The sequence below is a fragment of the Garra rufa genome, chromosome 19 (assembly GCF_049309525.1).
Source record: "Garra rufa chromosome 19, GarRuf1.0, whole genome shotgun sequence".
Lineage (NCBI taxonomy): Eukaryota > Metazoa > Chordata > Actinopteri > Cypriniformes > Cyprinidae > Garra > Garra rufa.
In genome coordinates this window covers 33481405-33502046 of record NC_133379.1, presented here as the reverse complement: position 1 = coordinate 33502046, position 20642 = coordinate 33481405, and the positions used below count along the sequence as shown (strand labels likewise).

Genomic DNA, 20642 nt, shown 5'->3' with positions numbered 1-20642 from the left:
CAAATAATTTGCAATCCACGCTCCGAAGTCCTAATCTGAATCAAATGATTCGCTAACTCCCCGCGAGGTCCTGATCTGAATTAAATGATTTGTGAACCCACACCAAAGTCCCGATCTGAATCAAATGTTTCGCAATCCAGGCTCCGAAGTCCTAATCTGATTCAAATTATTCGCCAACCTGCCCCGAAGTCCCGATCTGAATTAAATGATTTGCGAACCTGCACCAAAGTCCTGATCTGAATCAAATGATTCCTGATCCACACTCTGAAGTCCTGAACTGAATCAAATGATTTGTGAACCCACACCAAAGTCCCGATCTGAATCAAATGATTCGCAATCCATGCTCTGAAGTCCTAATCTGAATCAAAAGATTTGCGATCCACACCCCGAATCCTGAACTTAATTAAATGATTCACCAACCCGCACTGAAGTCCCGATCTGAATCTAATGATTCGTGAAACCGCAGTGACGTCCCAATCTGAATCAGATGATTTGCGATCCATGCTCCGAAGTCCCAATCTGAATAAAATGATTGGCGAACCTGCACCAAAGTCATGATCTAAATCAAATGATTCGCGATCCACACTCCGAAGTCCTGAACTAAAACAAATGATTCATAAACCCGCACCGAAGTCCCGATCTAAATTAAATTATTTGTGATCCACACCCCGAAGTCCCAATCTGAATCAAATGATTTGCGATCCACACTTCGAAGTCCCAATTTGAATTAAATGACTGGCGAACCTTCATAGAAGTCCCGATCTAAATCAAATTATTCCAGCTCCATGCCCCAAAGTCCCGATCTGAATTAAATGATTCGTGAACACGCATCAAAGTCCCAATCTGAAACAAATGATTTGCATTACACACTTTAAAGTACCGATCTGAATCAAATGATTCACAAACCTGCACTGAAGTCCCAATCTGAATCAAATGATTTGCGATCCACACTTCGAAGTCCCAATTTGAATCAAATGATTGGCGAACCTTCACAGAAGTCCCGATCTAAATCAAATTATTCCAGATCCATGCCCCAAAGTCCCGATCTGATTCAAATGATTCGCAATCCATGCTCCAAAGTCCCAATCTGAAACAAATGATTAGCGTTACACACTTTAAAGTCCCGATCTGAATCAAATGATTCACGATTCGCACTCCGAAGTCCCAATCTGAATGATATGCAAATCATTTTACTAAATCGCATATCGTGAATTATTTGATTTAAAACATTCAGTTCGCAAAATGATTCACAAACCCATTTCAAATCAAAATCAAATGATTTGTGATACGCAATGTATCAAATGATCTGAACCAAATGATTTGATATGTGAAGTCCCAATCTAAATCAAATGTTTGCATACACCATTTGAAGTCCCGATCTAATTTAAATGATTAGCGAACCTGCTCTGAAGTCCCAGTCTAAATCAAAAAGATTTGCGATATGCGAGTTGAACTCGCAATCTGAAACAAATGATTTGCGATTAGCAATCTGATTGAAACTCTTCAAAACAGTAAATCATTCTTCGATGCATTGGTTTAACTGATTTAGAATTTCGAAAAGCTCCGTTTCACCCATCACTACAGGCTTTTTAAAATCATTACAAGTGATGGCTCTTTTTGAATTCAATCTGTCTTTTGCTAATGAATCGCTTAAAATGAGTGATTGATGATACGAGTTTGAATCAATCGGAGCGGATCCAGCGTAAATGACTCAAATTAATTAATCTGTTCACCTTGTATGAACCCTGTTGAAATCAATACATCGAAACCCATTTGATAAAACTTATTTAGCTGTCATTTATGCTTATGTGAAGTGCTTCTAGACTTTTAAATGAATCAGAAAAAAAACAACACACCCAAAATCCATTTATCAGTTTATTTTGAACGAAGTTATACGAATCGCAAGGTCTCGTGGTGAGCAGGAACCAGACAGTAAATGTTCCTCATCAATAATAAAAAAAGAACTGCCCCTACAAAAGAGGAAGGGTAATTTATAACAATAACAATAATCATAATATTATCACAAACCTACAGAACCACAGCGGCCCAAAAAGTGTGAGTGGGAAGGAGGCGTACAGATAAAAGACTGAAAAAGAAAATAGAAAAAGAACCAGTCTGAAGTCTCGTTTCCACAGAGCCGATCTGGATTCACCGGTCTGACTCCAGATCAGTTGTAGGGATGAGCTGTGATCTGATATGTTAGCAGCAGGCCGATTATAAACGAGAGATATTGCACCAAGGAACCGAGTGCTTTTGAAAGAACAAAACAGATAATCACATTCAAGTTCACAAAAAAAAAAGAAAACAGGTGACACAACCCTAGTGTGTGATCAATAAAGTGCCCTTTTAGGTACAGTGGTGTTAGAAGAAACAAGAAGAAACGGAAAGAAAGAAAGTTTACGTCCTGAAAGTCTACGAGACTCGCAGTGTTGAATCACAGCGCTTTTAAGATAGCTTCACTCCGTGTCGCTCTTTAATACTTCAAACAGATTTAACACGTACAGTAAAAGTCCAATCACGTCATTCCCCCCCGAACAAATTCATTTACAGCATTATGAACAGGTAGAATCATAATAAAGATAAGAACAATACTTATTACAATTGAAGAAAACCCTCTCCGACAAACTCGTTTTCCAAAATGTTTTTCGATCTTTGCTCTCAACCAAGAAGGAGAATAGCTTTATAATTACTACGTAATCATATTGAAACACAAGATACATGTTCATGCCAGTTTTCATAGCAATACAATAATCATGTTGATCTTTTTTTGTTTTTTCTGTCTTTTTTTTTTTTTTCCTTTTTTTACCCACAATGATATGGATATTGAATTGAATATAGCCAGGCCACTGATGCATTTACGTCGTTTTAAAATAGTAAACCACATTGTTGGTACAAATATCCGTTTATTCGGTAAGAATAATAACATTTCTTTTTAAAAACAATTCCCGTTGCTTCTTGGCGTTGCAAAAGAATAAAAAAATAATCATCGACGAGGGAAAACTTGGCGTATTTTGCGGGATACGGGAGGATGAGGATGCGTCCTTCATCCTGGCTGTGATTCCTAAGGTAATCTGGTGTTAGTGAGACCTGATAAGAGAGTTGCCTCTTCACTGAACTTATATTTGTGAAATTGATGCGGAAAAGTGATTGGTTGCGGTGGTTTTTATGCGGTGTCATCAAGGCCACGCCCACTCTGAGGCCACACCCACGCTCAGAGCTGGATTTGAAAATAAAAACGTGTTAGAACATGATTTGTGGGCTGTATGGTGTCGAAACGGGTCTCACAGCCAATGCCGTTCCAGCTAGACAGATTACATGCATATACTGTGCTGATATCACACACCTGCGACCGCTGGGATCTGGCTGTACAATGGCAACTCGAGAGTGTGTATATGTGAGTATAGACGTGTGTGCGTGTGTGTTGTACATGTCTTTGCTCGTCGGTTGCGTATGGAGATCGCACGGATGTAAAGGGATTTGTTTAGTCGACGCCTTCGAAGCCTTGGGCGTTCTCCACCGCCATCAGAAGCTTCTCGCGCAGGTCTTCAAACGACTCGTACGTCGGGAGGTCCAGTCGATTAAAGCTGCGTGGGAAGAAAGCGTAACATAATTAGTGAGATAAATTAAATGCCTTTTCTGAATATTCCTATTTTTTGTTTACATTAAATTAAAAAAAATAAATAAATAAAAAATAGAAATCATAATAACATAAATACAAAAAAATAACAAAAATAAATAAATAAAAATCATAATAAAATAAAACAAAACAATATAAATACAAGAAAATAACAAAATAAAATAAACCATGAAATAAAATAACAAAATAATAAAATTAAATTAAATCAAAAAATAAAATACGTATAAAACTAGTACATGTGATTTGGTATATTGTGGTATTTTCCCAAAATACCTCTTAACAAAAAAAATAAAAAAAAATAAAAAAAATATATATAACAAAATTAGATAAAATAGAATAACAAAAAATAAATAAATAAAAATAAAATAGAAATCATAACAAAATAAATAATAAAATAAAATAAAAATACAAAAAAAATCTGTTACATTTGGTTTGGTATATTCTGGTATTTTCCTAAAATACATCTGTGAAAAAAAATGTAAATAAATAAATAACAAAATAAGATAAAATAGAATAACAAAAAAATTAAATAAGATAGAAATCATAATACAATAAATAATTAAAAAAAAAACCTAACCAAAAAACAAACAAATAAACCAACAAAATGAAAATAAAAGTGGTACATTTGATTTGTTATATTCTGGTATTTTCTTAATATACCTCTGTAAAAATTATAATAATAAAAAAATAAATAAATAACAAAATAAGATAAAATACAATAACAAAAAATTGAAATGCAAATAAAATAGAAAACATAAAACAAAAAATAAATAAAATCTAAAATAATGAAATAAAACAACAAAATAAAATAAAAATACATTTGATTTGGTATATTTTGGTATTTTCCTAAAATACCTCTGTGGAAAAAAATAAAATAAATAAATAACAATATAAGATAAAATAGAACAACAAAAAATAAATACAAAAATCATAATAAAATAAATAATAAAAAATGATATAATAAAAAATCTAAAATAAAACAACAAAATGAAAATAAAACTGGTACATTTGATTTAGTATATTCTGGTATTTTCCTAATATACCTCTGTAAAAAAACAATATAAATATATAACAAAATAAGATAAAATAGAATAACAAAAAAACTAAAATAAAAATAATAAAATAAATAAAAATAAAATAGTAAAAATAATAATAATAATAATAATAATAATAAAACAACAAAAATGCAAATAAAACTGGTAAATTTGATTAGGTACATTCTGGTATTTTCCAAAAATAATTCTGTAAAATAAAATAAAATATAAAACATATAACAAAATAAAAAAGGATCAAAATTATATAAATAAGAATTATAATAAAATTGAATTTTAATAGAAATTAAATTAATACAATAAAATAATAATAACAAAATTAAAAACAATAGAATTTAAATTGATACAATAAAATAAGAAAATAACAAAATAAAACGGAAATATTAATAAAGCTAACTAAAATAAAAGAAATAAAATCTTTCTGGGAGATGAAGGGAACATATATAGATGTGTTTGAGTAAATAAAGCGGTCAAGTCCCTCTAGGTCTTACCAGGTGTGAGCACGAGGGAGTTTGTCAGGTGTCCCCCACTGCTCGATAGTAAACAACTGCGGCCCATTGGAACCTGCAAAAGATCACATAACTCGTCAAGGACCAACCAGCAATGGAGCCAATTTACTATATAGGTCTCAAAGGGAAATGCTAAGATCTCAAAGCTGTTACAAACAACATCTTATAGACTGTCTACATTCAATCGTCAAGAGACATGATACTACAATTCTACTGCAACACCTTTTCACATTTTCTGAAAAACATACATACATTTACAAAACAGCACAGCGTATATATTATATTATATTGTATGTGGCAAAGTAGAGATTATTTACCGTAGAGTTCAGCAAAGCCGTTCATTGGCACTCTGGATGTTCCAGTTACGAACTGCAAAAGTCTGATCCGCTTTTCGGCATCCATCAACAACACAGCCTGAGTAGAAATAAAGAGTCACGGTTAATACCAATAATTTTCATCTATTTACACCAGCAGTAATGAAAACATGTTCGCTGATGTTCAATCAGTTCTCAAAACGGCCATGCAAGGAAACCAAGGTAGTTTTCAAGGTAGTTTTTTTTCTTTGAAATAAATACCTTTAGAATTCCAATTAAAAAAGCATCATATATATATATATATAACTCCACTTGAAGCTTTTCTACTTGATGTGCAAATTAATTGCATCGGGATATGGTTGCTTGATTGTTAAAAAAAATATTCTGCATCTAAATGTATTATGATGAATATTGCATGATATTTTTTTTTACATTTCTTTTTGCATATTTCTATGCATAGCAACAGCTGTAAGAGGATATGAATTTATGGGGATGAGAGGAGGAACAGGGTCAGAAAATCCCACAAGCTAGACTTAAACCTGAACATAAACTCTACATAAATAACAACAAACAAATAAACTAAATAATAATAAAATTAAAATTAAATTTAAAATATATAAATATAATAAAAAATAAATAAATAATAAATAAATAAACAAAAATTGGTACATTTGATTTGGTATATTCTGGTATTTAATACCTCAAAATATCTCTGTAAAATAAAATAAAATAAAAATAAATAAGAAAATTACAAAAAATAATAATACAACAAAAAACTAAACAAATAAATAATAAAATAAAATAAATATATATTTTTTTTCTTTTGATTTGGTATATTCTGGTATTTTTCCAAATGCCTCTAGAATAATAAAAAAAAAAAATAAAATAGATCTCATAATAAATACAAATACAATACAAATACAAATAAAACAAAAACAACAACAAAAGGATAATAAAAAAAGAAATAAATTAATAAAATAAAATAAAATATACTAATAAAAAAATGGTACAACTGATTTGATATATTCTGGTATGCCGAAGCTAGAAAACAAAGTTTGGCCTGTAAATCCCTGCTAGCAGATAACTAAGTTGGTATATATATTTGATTTGGTATGTTTTTTCCCCCCAAAATACCTCTGTAAAATAAAATAAATATATGAAATAACATATTTTAAATGAAATAAATTAATTAAAATAAATTAAAATATCAAAATAAAATACAAAACAATCAAATAAAAAAATACAATAAAACAAAAAACAAACAACTAAATCAATCAATAAAATCATAAAAAAGTTGGTACATTTGGTTTTCCTGAAATACATCTATAAACTAAAATTAAAAAATAAATAAAATATCAAAATAAAAAAATATAATAAAAGCAAGAAAAAAATAAAATAAAATAACAAACACTAATATAAAAAGTAATGTAAAATAAAATAAATATATGAAATAACATTTTATTAATTAATAATAAATAATTTTAAAAAATAAAAAATCATAACAAAACAATTTATACAATAAAATAACAAAATAAAAATAGAATAAAAACAACAAAATAAATAAATAAATAAATAAATAAAATAACAAATGCTGATGAAAGAAGTTGGTACATTTGATTTGGTATATTCTGGTATGTTGGAGCCAAAATTCAAAGTTTAGCTTGTAAGTCCCTGATAGCAGATGCAATAACTACCATTCTGTGGGAAAAAGCTTCTTTCTCCATGAACTGAAAAAGTTTGTTTGCCAGCTCAGCAACTGTGGTTGAAATAAATATGAATATGTCTCTAGATATTGCAATCCTCCTTGGATGTGCTTTCTGCTAGACCACAGCTCTGATTTACTTTACAACTGTGCCTAATCACATATATTTAAAAATGTCATTTCTGCATGCATGTACTGGAGAGTGAATCTGTATGTATTGTATTTACCTGTGCGCGTGTGTGTGTGTGTGTGTGTGTGTGTGTGTGTGTGTGTGTGTGTGTGTGTGTGTGTGTGTGTGGAAAGAGCAAGTCTGGCTCCAGACTGCTGATAAGGAGTTCATAATGCGCTCTGTGACTCTTTCATCAGAGTAAACACTCGATGAGCCTCACATCAAACAAACTTTGATCGGTAACTGCCCGCAGTGCACTTGGCATGAGGTCAGACACACTCATGCATACAAAAGTTTGGACACACTTGACTCAATTTGTTTCTCATGATCTTAAAAATGGTTTGATCTAAAGGTTTGTTTAGATGCCTGACATTCATTTCGAAGAAAAATATGCATTTCTAGCATTCTGTTTTTTATTGCATTCATTTGTGATGCACCTCATGAAGTTTTGATTTGTTAAACTTGTATTAATTTGATACTTTTTGCAAAACAAAACACACAGACTATGTGCTTTTACATACCTTCCAGAACCACTGGATCACAGGGTGATTGGGGCAGTAGCCATTCTTATAGACAGTGTGCTGCCTCCAGTCATTGACGTCCACGTCACCCAGACCACACATCAGCAGCTGGAGACAGAGAATACAGTACAATAAACACACTAACACACACAAACCAACATCAGATCACAGCTACATGACTTCTCAAAGCATTATATATATATCTAGACATATATACACGCACAGGGTCTAATATGAACACTCACCAATTATTTGACAATCACTTGACAGATTATTTTAAAACCACTGAAATTAAATGAAAAGTTGGTATATATTTCAAAGCCTATTAAATGTTAAAAATAATGGCTTTGTATTATACTGAAATGTTAAATGGCTATAATTAACAGGGAAAATGAAGGAAAAATGCCTTTAAAAGAGGCACCAGTAGCAGTTTTGGTATCAATACTACTTAGTAAAATGATGCCATAAAATCATTATGTTTTTTCTACATTCATTTGGAGGTTAAATATGAAATTATGACAGTCTTCAGTGTCATATCATCCTTCAGAAATCATTCTAATATGCTGATTTGACACTCAATAAAAATGGTTTTGTTGGGAGAAAAACTTGACAATATTCCAAAAAAAATTATTTTTTGTTAAACTAACTATAAAATTTAAATCTTTATGAATAATTATCCATTAATTGTATATTTTTAATATGCTAGAATATTATACTTTTTTTCTGACAAACCAAAATCGTTTAAATGTCTTTAATGCTATTTTCTATTATACACTTGTAACAAAATGATGGTTAATATGCATTACATTTTTTCATATACTGGCATTTTAAAAATGCATATATATTTGCTTCCCAGAGAGCTGATGTAGCACAATTCGTGTCAAATCATTTATGGTCAGTTGTGTCTGCCTAAATCTTTGGTGAAAACAGTGATACCTGCTACATAAAAGTAATAATTAAATGATAAGAAATAATTAAAATGACAATATTTTTTTACTGGCCCTCAATGTTTTAATGTGTGTGTGTGTTAACTATTATATAATATTGTGTATAGTATGTAGTGGCCCAAATTATTTTATATACTGCCTGCGGTAATATAATTTCAATTCAATTTTCAGAAACTTAAAAGTACTTTATTTCATTTGATTATTTTCTATATTTGGAACTAGAAATAAGATAACTGATTAATTATAACTCCGGTGTTAGTACAAAAACAGCATAATGACAAACAACAGCCTAAACAGGAATGTGCTGAAAAGCCAATTAATTCAACAAAATACAGGGGTGTTTTTTTTTTTTTTTTTTAAGCAAGCAATTTTTTTCATAATTCTGTAAAGTCTTGGACATGCAGGATTCAGTCTCCATGACAACGGCAGACACTGAGTAATGGGTATGTGGGAAGTTGTTACCTCCAGTTCGTTTTCGTCAAAAATCTTTATCAAGTCGACGGGAATGAGTTCGGTGAATCCCTGTGAAACAGACGTGAAACACGATCAAAACATTGCATGTCATTATAGCATGCTGGCAAGTGGCTATTAGGAATAATCTAACTTCTGCTACCACCTAGTGGTAATAGCTGGAACTACACAACACTTTTTATTGCGTGGGAGATTCGATCACGTACCTCCAAAAAGGCGTTCATCTGTTTCTGGACCCGGTTCACAAACCGCCACTGAATCACCAGGCTGTGCAGAGCCAAAAAAGAAATAAAAAGAACAATTTTCTTAGTATAAAATGCCATATGTAAGAATTTACAAATAGAGCAAGAAAGCAACTCACTCTATGTATTCTTTTTTGTTGTCATTGGTTACAACCATGTCAGATCCACTTGGCTTCAAATCCACCTGGTATGTCTATAAATATATATATATACATAAAAAAATAGTACAATTACATTACATTTAAAATGACTTGCACTTAACAAAAACATACATTTAGACACACAATGGTGTTACCTGTCCGAAGTTGTCCTCATCAATGCAGAACCGCAAGTCCAGTTCTGTGGGGTCATTTTCCAGAATCCACTTGAGAGAGTTGTAGTATTCACTGTCCTACATGGAGTACATGAATGTAGAATAGAAATGAGAAAAGTATAAACATGCATTCACACACACTAACTTCAAAACAAATGCCTTTAAGCAACATATTTCAACTGTTTTATGAGGTTTCTGCTATATAGTTAAAGTCAAAACTTTGCAGAATCTGCAAAATGTTAATTATTGTACCAAAATAAAAGGGATCATACAAAATGCATGTTATTTTTAATTTAGTGCTGATCTGAATAAAATATTTTACATAAAAGATGTTTACATATAGTCCACAAGAGAAAATAAGTTGAATTTATAAAAAAAATGACCCCGTTTCAAAAGTTTACATACAGTACACTTGATTCTTAATACGGTGTTATTACCTGAATGACCTACAGCTGTTTTTTTGTTTTTTGTTTTTTCTTTGGTGTTTTAGCTTTTTTGTGTCTTTGAACCCTTTCCAACAATGACTGTATGACTTTGAGATCCATCTTTTTTCACTGAGGACAACTGAGGGACTCATATGTAACTATTACAGAAGGGTTAAACACTTACTGATGCTTCAGAAGGAAAAACTATGCAGTAAGACCCCAAAAAACTTTTTGAATTTGAAGATCAGGGTAAATTTAACCTATTTTGTATTCTGGGAAACATGCAAGTATCTTCTGTAGCTTCTGAATGGCAGTACACTTAATGAAAATAAATATGATATTTAGGCAAAATACGAAAAATTTACACATTTATTCTGTTCAAAAGTTTTCATCCTCGGCTCTTATTGCATTGTTTTTCCTATTAAAGCATCAGTGAGCATTTGAACCTTCTGTAATAGTTGCATATGAGTCCCTCATTTGTCCTCAGTGTGAAAAGATGGATCTCAAAATCATACAATCATAGTTGGAAAGGGTTCAAATACACAAAAATGCTGAAAAACCAAAGAATTTGTGGGACTTGGAGGATTTTTTTGAAGAACAGCAGGCAGTTTAACTGTTAAGGACAAACAAGAGGCTCATGAACAACTATCACTAAACAAAACAAAACAGCTGTGGATCATTCAGATGACAACACAGTATTAAGAACCATGGGGTGTAAACTTTTGAATGGGATTGTTTTTATAAATTCTACTTTTATCTTCTCCTGTGGACTATATGTCAACATCTTTTAAGTGAAATATCTTATTCAGGTCAGTACTAAATAAAATAAAATAAAACATGCATTTAGTTTGATCCCTCTTATTCTGGTAAAATAATTAAAGGAACACTCCACTTTTTTTGGAAATAGGCTCATTCTCCAACTCCTCCCGAGTTAATAAGTTGAGTTTTACCGTTTTGAAATCCATTCAGCCGTTTTCCTGTTCTGGCGATATCACTTTTAGCATAGCTTAGCATAGATCATTGAATCCTATTAGACCAATAGCATCACGTTCAAAAATGACCAACGAGTTTCGATATTTGTCCTATTTAAAACTTGACTCTTCTGTAGTTATATCGTGTACTAAGACCGGTGGAAATGCAAAGCTTCAATTTTCTAGGCTGATAAGTTTAGGAACTACACTCCCATTCTGGCGTAATAGTCAAGGAAGATTGCTGCTGTAATAAGGCTGAAGCAGCAGTAATACCACGCAGCACATGTGCAAATGCTAAACTAGCTGGGAACTCATTTCTGATAATACTCCGCCTGCTGCATCCATATTACGGCAGCAAACTTCCTTGACTATTACGCCGGAATGGGAGTGTAGTTCCTAATCTTATCAGCCTAGAAACTCGCAGCTTTGCATTTCCACCGGTCTTAGTACATGATATAACTACAGAAGAGTCAAGTTTTAAATACAACAAATATGGAAACGCGTTGGTCATTTTTGAATGCGATGCTATTGGTCTAATAGGATTCAATGATCTATGCTAAGCTATGCTAAAAGTGATATCGCCAGAACAGGAGAACGGCTGAATGGATTTCAAAACGGTAAAAATCAACTTATTAACTCGGGAGGAGTTGGAGAATGAGCCTATTTCCAAAAAAAGTGGAGTGTTCCTTTATGTAAACTTTTGACTTCAACTGTATATCTTAAAATTGGTGTGTGTGTGTGTGTGTGTGTGTGTGTGTGTGTGTGTGTTTACGCACCACTGACTCCATATCATTCAGTGTGATCTGTTTGCCCAGCATCATTTTATAGAACGGTCGAATGAAGAAACCTAAAAAACAAAACATGTTTTACAAGAAGAGTACATTTCTTACCCTGGAAATCCAGAGGTCTCGAGAGCACAATTTGAATGGTCTCTGCAAGACACTCTGGCATCAAGCAATGATGCACGTTACTGCATTACATAAGCAGTTCTGGGAACCAATCAAATCGGTGTATCTGATGTAGGCGGGTCAGAGGCGAGCTAAACTGATGGCGACAGCGCTGCGATGTCCGGAATCATTTAATAAACATTGAAAGATGGCTACAGATGAACACCAGTTGTTTGAAACGGCTTTGGCCGCAACAATGAATGAGTTAGACTTTTCATATAAAAGAGGAACAGAAAACCGCGCTCGAATTGTTCCTTTGGACATTTTGCTGTTTTGCCGACTGGATACGGCAAGAGTTTAATCTATCAGTTCACACCGTGTATTGTTGTGATTGGTTGTGGCGTTATCCAATTGCGTGCAGTGAGAGTTTCAAATGCGTGCTTGGTGCCACCCATCGAGTTAGGTCCTTTTCATTGCTCGATGCCAGACCCTTAATCTTAATAGAGTAGGGTCTGGATTTTTTCCAGGCTATACATTTGTGTTTGCAACAGAGAAAAGTACAAATCAAAACCTAAAACAAAACAAAAAAAATTACATAATTATGAAAAGTATCATGAAAAAGCTTCTGATCAGCTCTTAAACAACAGGTTTATGTACCGTCTAACAGCTTTCCGTGATACACAGCCATGCCAGCCACCCGACCGATGAACTTGAAGTATGAGAGGTGATCCTCATTACAGAGGCCGGAGTTTGGATTGATCTGAAGGGTGTAGTTATCTCTGCAGACAGACGGAAGGGAGACGTTAAATGAATGAATTATGATGCTGCGCCCTCTAATGAGTGTCAGTGGAGGAGATCTAACAAGATAACAGACCAGCTCTGTAACACAAGAAATGCTTTCATTCATTCAGTACACAATACAGAAAGCCAGCCAGATAGCAAGACAAATAGACTTGATATATATATTAAAGACAAAAAGGGTTTAAGCACAAAAACAAGAAGTGTAAAACTGCTTTAAATTGTTGTTTTTCCCAAAAAAATTAATTTAATTGCATTTTTGTTTAGTTTTTTTCAGAGCAAAAAATAAATATCATACATTTTTTCCCTAATTTACAGAAGACACCCACTAAAATTTAATTCAGTGTAACAATCTTGTCAGGCATTTTAACCACAAAAATCTATTTATTACATATTAAAAGATAAATTACTTTCACCCCAAATACTAATTAGAGCGATTTTTTTTTTCCTTGAGAAAATTTGTCTTATACTGTGCCTGATATATATCCAAAATAATCAATATCAAATCGAATCACAAGCTTGTGAATCAGAATCGAAATGTGAAATTTGTGTCAAAACCCAGACAGACACGTAAATATATAGATAAATAGACAGACAGATAAACAAATAAAGATGACGAAAAAACAAACAACGGAGTACACAAAAGAAAGAGACTCGATGAGCAAAAAATGGAGATGGCTGCTCACAGGTAAATCATGTCACAACTACAAAACACCATTAAAAGTGAAGTAAGAATTGGAAAGGAAGGCGAAATGCCAGTTAACTAGTCTGACGTGCTAGAAAAGCCTCTGGGATGCACGCTAAAAGGAGATACGTATACGAGGCGAGAAATGAAGGTGGGTGGTTTAGGATTTACGTGCCAGTTTGAGCAAATCTGTTACCAAAGTAGCTCAAACTCGACAAAACTGTAGTGCACAAACACATGGACACTTACGTGGCTGAATACTCAAACAGCCCATAATAAGGGTTAAACATCTCCTTGGAGAGCAGGAAGAACCATTCTCTGGCCACGCCCCCATAATCCAGGCCTTTCTCCGATTCAAACTCGATCCACAGACGGGCCTTCAGACTGTCGGGTCTCTTCAAGGACATGATCCGTCTGTACGACTCCTCCAAGATGTTATTCCTGTGCAGCTTCATCTCAAAACGGTTTGGAATATCTGCCTATGGGACAGAGAGAGAGAAAGAGAGAGACTCAATATACAGTTGTATCCTGGAATTCCTGAAATTTGGAAGATTAAAATCACAAAATAATAACCTGATGTTCACTAGCTAACAGCTTTGAGTGTCAACACTAACATCTAGATTTAATATTAAGGCCTGAAACAATCACAGCACTGTAAACGACCGCGTTTCTGCCGTGTGAAGAACAATTTAACACCCAATAGGAAAAAAAAACCCACACTTTTCACTCCTCGACAAGGATTTCACACAGAATAAATTAGAGTGTCTAGGAATACAGTATGTGACAGGAAAGAGATGATTGTAATGTCTCTGAAAACATTTAGTTTTTACCGGTTTCTTTAACTTCTTTCTGAAGTAGTCATACTTCTGCTTGAATTCTCTGGAATATGGCACCGCCTAAGAGAAGACAAACAAATAAACAATGAATACATACCTTTATCATTAGAAGTGTTTTCAAATACATAAATAATATAATATCTAAATATATTATATAGCATATTTAAATAAATATATTAATAATACAATAAATATAAAATAAATAATTTTTTTTTTATGAATAAACATTCTGAATAAAAATTATTATTAAATTAAAAAAATTAAACAATTTAAAAATAGACTGTCTAACATTTTTACTGTAATGCAATAAAAATAAAAATTGAGAATTTATTTCATTATTATTATTATTAATAAACATACAGACTCCAAATTTTTGAACGACAGTTTATAGTTTTTTTTTTTACATTTTATTTTATTATATTTTTAAGTTAATTTTTTTGTTAAAAGTGGCGATTAAGTAGCCTAGAATCTAGACGCGCCCCTAGCGGCAGCAAATTACATTTGCTTCTAAGGTCAGTCTAGTTACTCTCAATTCACTTAAATTTCCGAAAAATCCAAGATGTACCGGGCCAATCACGAGTCGGTGGGCGGGCTTAACATGATGACGACTGAACTGCGACCATAAGTTCAGTCAGACATGAATTCCTGGTTCCGTGAATTAAGCGTGGAAAACTGAACAGTATTTATATATTTTTTTACTTTTGATACACAGCCACGTCCGTGTGTCCTGAGCAGGAGCTCGTTACATCTGAACGCGCTGTGGTGTAGAATACGCAAACACCGGAAGCGATCTGTGGCGTGTATACGACACTCATTGTTTACACAGCACAAGAGATTGTGGATATAGCTGCTATTCAAAATGGTAATTACTTGCGCTTGTCCTGGTTGTTCAAACCCATTTAAAGCTGAAAAAGATTACGTTTGCTTGCGCAAACTCATCCTGGACTTTTTTTTACATATTTCCCCTTTCGGTGTTTGCGTATACTACATCAAAGCGCGTTTACATGTGACGAGTCGAATCATAGATATGCTAAACTCGTGCTCATGACAGATGGACGTGGATGTGTATCAAAGGTAAAAAGAAAATTATATAAATACTGTTCATTTTCTTGCAAAAACCGATCGTTTCGTGTCTTAGGACATCAATGTATCGTCACGAGCCGCAGGGTGTAATTTGGATTTGTCTGTGCATGTTTTTGTTTACTTTTAAAGGTTTAGTGCCCATCTATGTCTATTATTTAGCTGACAGACTGCACAGTGCACTGATTTTTGTTAAAAATCTTCGTCGCTCTGACTACGTCACCTGACCGACTAAGTCTCTGATTGGTTGTAGCGCTATCCTATTGCGTGGAGAGGAGTTTGAAAGACAACCGTTTATCCCACCCCTCCGGTTGAGCCCTGTCTATGGAGAGTGCCCAGACCCTACATTTATGTGGGTCTGGCTTGCCAGGCTAGCGATTAAGTGTTAAATTGGTTTGAATACAAAAATCGGCCAAATAAGTTTTCTACCCCATAACGGTATGTTAATAGTGCATATCATGTCTAAAACTTTTTAAAAAGTATAAATAGTATTTTAATTCTCAGTATAATAATTTTTGTAATTTTAGAACATAAATATTATTATATGTGTTTAATATAATTAAAGCAATGAAACATAAGATATTTTTTTATGAGATTTAATCTGATATGTTTTTTAATTGTAATAACTTTGTATATTATTTCACAAACAAAACAAAACAAAATAAAACAAAACAAAACAAAACAAAACAAAACAAAATAAAATAAAACAAAACAAAACAAAACAAAACAAAACAAAACAAAACAAAATAAAATAAAACAAAATAAAATAAAATAAAATAAAATAAAATAAAATAAAACAAAATAAAATAAAATAAAATAAAATAAAATAAAATAAAATAAAATAAAATAAAATAAAATAAAATAAAATAAAATAAAATAAAACAAAACAAAACAAAACAAAACAAAACAAAACAAAACAAAAAATAAAATAAAATAAAATAAAATAAAATAAAATAAAATAAAATAAAATAAAACAAAACAAAACAAAACAAAACAAAGTAAAACAAAACAAAACAAAACAAAACAAAACAAAACAGGTACCATGTTTGGGAACTGAGAATCACTGACTTTAATTTTATTTATCTGAAATATTTTTTAATTGTAGTAACTTTGTATATTTGACAAATAAGAAAACAAAACAAAATAAAATATGTACCATGTTTGGGCACTGCACTGAGAATCGCTGATATATTTTAAAACTTTTTATAATTTAGCATATTAATTGACAAATAAAATAATGAAACAAAATAATATAATCTGCCAAATGAATAAAACTGTTGTACCCCATAACAGTATGTTAATAGTGTATATAATAATGTAATAATGTTTTAAAAATATATACACATATACACATATATTTGCCAAAACTGTTGCCAAAATGATAAAATACATGAAAGTATTTTTCAAGCAACGAAACTATACTATCATTCAGTATAGTTTCGTTGCTGTCCGCCATGTTGAAAGGTCAAAGTTTATCCCATCTCGGCAACTCGGGTATCATAAAAAATTTCGAGCTTTCCAGTGGAAATTACAACGTGAGTGGGTGTTCATGTGCAATTTCGATGTCGGATTTTGGTATTTACCATAATTACGATAGCACATGAAGGCAGCATTATTCCCTCCGGCGGCACAGGACATATGTTGTACCCAGGAGTAACACTAAACGTCATGAACTTTCTTTTATTCCCTGTGCTCTGAAATTAGTGTATAGATAACTTACAGGTCTTTGATTGGGCTACCTTTTCTGTGATTCTGTGTTATTTATATATATGTATATGCCATCTTATTTGCTTGTATTTTAGCTATTTTTCTATTATTTATTGCTACTAAGTAATGACTGTTTTTGGAGTATGTGTATGTGTATGTCCTGTCATGTCAAACTTTAAATAAAACAAACAAACAATGTCTTTTAAACACAAAGCCAAAAGTGTTAGAGGACAAAAGAGACACTTACAGGTCCAGTTATGGCAGGACTCTGGAGGCGAGGATCTTCCCACTGCGTTTTTTTGGTGTCTGAAGGAAAAAGAGGAATTTTATAAGCTGATTATTTTGAAGAAAACTCTTCATTTAACAAATGTTCAATGTGTGTAAGGTAATATCCACATCACTGGACCTGGCAAACACTAGAGGTGGTTTGTGAGTGTATAGAGCTGACAATCAAAACAGGTGTATATCGACCACGGCAGCAGACTCAGCAGTGGTTGAATACACCTGTGTGGTGATGGACATAAAGGACATGTCCGAGTTTAATGATGCACAAGTAAAATGATCTCACAACCTGTGTGACCTTAAACATCTAAATAGATATTGATCACACAGTACAGAATAAAGTTGCTGAGACAAAACAACAAACAGGAACTTGAGAGCATATCTGTGAATGGAGTCTGCATTACTATATGTGTACAAAAGAAGGCAGGTGGATTATAGTACACAACAGTAGATGGAAAATCTATGCTGCATTTCAAGGTACTTCATTTTGGCCAAATTTTAAAGCAGCGTAAAATGACTTCAAACTCCAAACCGGAATAAAAACATCTGCCAAATGCATAAATAAAATAAAAAAGAGGAGTAATAATGCTAAAAATTCAGCTTTGCCATCACATGAATAAAATATATTTTAAAATACTTTAAAATATAAATTATAGAAGCTATTTTAACTTGTAATAATACATAACAAAATTACAGTTTTTACTGTATTTTTGATCAAATAAACACATCCTAGGTGAACGTAAAGATAAAAAAAAACATTTAAAAACTGTAGACTCCAAACTTTTGAACAATAGTTTATTTTATTATATTTTTTACGATTTTTTCCCCCGTTAAAAATGGCAATTACCTGTTAAATTAGTTTGATTTTAGTTTGAAAAAAAAAATCTGCCAAATGAGTAGTTTTCTACTTCTTAACAGTATGTTGATAGTGTATATAATGATGTATAAAATGTAAAAAAAAAATACAATTTTAAATATTATTTTTATTCTCAGTGGCAAAACTGCTGCCAAAATGATAAAATACTTACGAAAGGAAAATAAAAAGTAATTTTAGACTATAAATATTATTATGTGTTAAATACAATTAAAGTAATTTTTTAATAACTTAAAGATATAGTTCACCCAAAAATTAAAACTTTGAGATTTTTTAAATTAGATTTAATCTGATATATTTTTCATTTTAATAATTTTGCATATTATTGGAAAAATAGTCAAATAATTTTTTTTTATTTATTTATCTATCTAATATATTTTTTAATTTAAATAATTTTGAATATTATTTGACAAATAATAAAAAATAAAATAATATACAATAAAATAGGTACCATGTTTGGGCACTGGAAATCAGATTTTAATTTGATTTATCTGATTTTTTTTTTTTAATTGTAATAATTATGCATATTATTTGACATGATAAAATATAATAAAATAAATATTAAAAGATTCTGTCAAATGAGTAAAAGTTTTCTACCCCATAACAGTATGTTAAGTGTATATAATGATGTATAAAACTTAAAATAAAAGTATAAATAGTATTTTAATTCTCAGTGCCAAAATTGCCAAAATTATAAAATACTTTATAAAGTAATTTTTGACTATAAATATTACGATATGTGTTAAATATATCTAAAGCAATATTGTTAATAACTTAAAAAGCTAGTTCACCCAAAAATTAAACCTATATAAGATTTTTTTAAATAATAGATTTAATCAGATATATTTTATTAGTTTTATTTTAATAATTTTGCACATTATTTGAAAAATAAAATAAAATGTTAATTTGATTTATCTGATATTTGTTAAAATTGTAATAATTATGCATATTATTTGACATGATAAAATAAAATAAATATTTAAAATATTTGTCAAATTAATTAAAGTTTTCTACCCCATAACAGTATGTTAATAGTGTATATAATGTTTAAAACAAAACAAAAAAATGTATAAATAGTATTTTAATTCTCAGTGCCAATACTTTTGAAAAATTAAAAGTAATTTTTGACTATAAATATTATTATATGTGTTAAACATAACTAAAGCAATACTGTTAATCACTTAAAAATAAACCTATGAGATTTTTTATTTTTAAATGTTGAACAAAAGAAGATGTTAAAGAATGTGTAACCAAACATTTGATGGTCCCTATTCACTTGCATAGTATTTTTCTCCATAATATGGAAGTCAATGGGAACCAGCAACTGTTTAATTACCAACAATTTTAAAAATATCTTCTTTTGTGTTCAACAGAAGAACAATATTCAAGCAGGAACAACTAGAGTGTGAGTAAACTTTTATTTTTGGGTAAACTATCCTATTAAGTTAACAGGTCATAAGGCTTCACAGAAATGTGTCGGCTTATTGTGTCAGTAAATGAGCATCCTTACTATGGTCAATGTAAAAGGTTCTTCCATCTGCGTGCACTCGTTCCTCCCACCCAGGCTGCGGAGATTCAGAGAGAGAGAAAAACACACATTAAAATCAGACGAAAGCACCAGACCTGATTGACCACAGACACACCAACACAACAATTGTAACGGATAATGTGACGGGAGGAAGGAACAGAAAGATATGACGATTCCTCGGTTCAGAGTGGGAGAGCTTCCACGACAGGGTCCACTGGCATGCAGAAGAGAGCTGGCTTATTCACTCTCACTCTGACGAACACACACGCGCATTCACATACTGGCCCTCTTTTGAGACCCCGAGACCTGCAAACCCACGTCGATACCAACATCACAGGAAACTGCCAGGCCTGACGAAAATCACAGCCAACAATTCATAACCCACGACATCAAGGGAAGCTGTTTGACGACCCACACACGGGATCCAGAGAGGGGACAAGACCTTCGTTCACGACTGAGAGACTGTGAGCCAGCACTGAAGACAAGCGCTCTCGTGCTGAACGGGCATCAACCAAAACTGGCATCGAATGAAGCACAGGATGGACACTGTGCAGGGGTGGACGATGCAGAGAAGAGGAAGGAAGGATGGATGGATGGATGAATGAATGGATGGAGAAATGATAATCAACACAAACAGATTCGAGATGCATGCGGGGAGAAATATAAAGAGAGAGAGACAGAGACACACAGGA

General features: G+C 32.1%; 1 protein-coding gene across 14 annotated transcripts in view; it reads right to left on the bottom strand.

Annotated features, from left to right (window-relative positions):
• Positions 1-1862: 1862 nt before the first annotated feature.
• LOC141293148 (E3 ubiquitin-protein ligase NEDD4-like) overlaps positions 1863-20642 on the bottom strand; it is a 56681-nt gene continuing 37901 nt past the window's right edge. For all 14 annotated transcript variants that reach the window (XM_073825198.1, XM_073825201.1, XM_073825199.1 and 11 more), the window contains 14 exons: positions 19933-19987; positions 17514-17572; positions 14474-14539; positions 13893-14122; positions 12818-12939; positions 12050-12120; positions 9860-9955; positions 9684-9757; positions 9529-9589; positions 9314-9373; positions 7905-8012; positions 5516-5612; positions 5181-5253; positions 1863-3584 (listed from right to left, as the gene is read on the bottom strand). In XM_073825198.1, coding sequence (XP_073681299.1) covers positions 3482-3584; positions 5181-5253; positions 5516-5612; positions 7905-8012; positions 9314-9373; positions 9529-9589; positions 9684-9757; positions 9860-9955; positions 12050-12120; positions 12818-12939; positions 13893-14122; positions 14474-14539; positions 17514-17572; positions 19933-19987 — 1275 coding nt within the window. In that variant the 3' untranslated portion in view covers positions 1863-3481. The remainder of the gene's footprint in view (positions 3585-5180; positions 5254-5515; positions 5613-7904; positions 8013-9313; positions 9374-9528; positions 9590-9683; positions 9758-9859; positions 9956-12049; positions 12121-12817; positions 12940-13892; positions 14123-14473; positions 14540-17513; positions 17573-19932; positions 19988-20642) is intronic.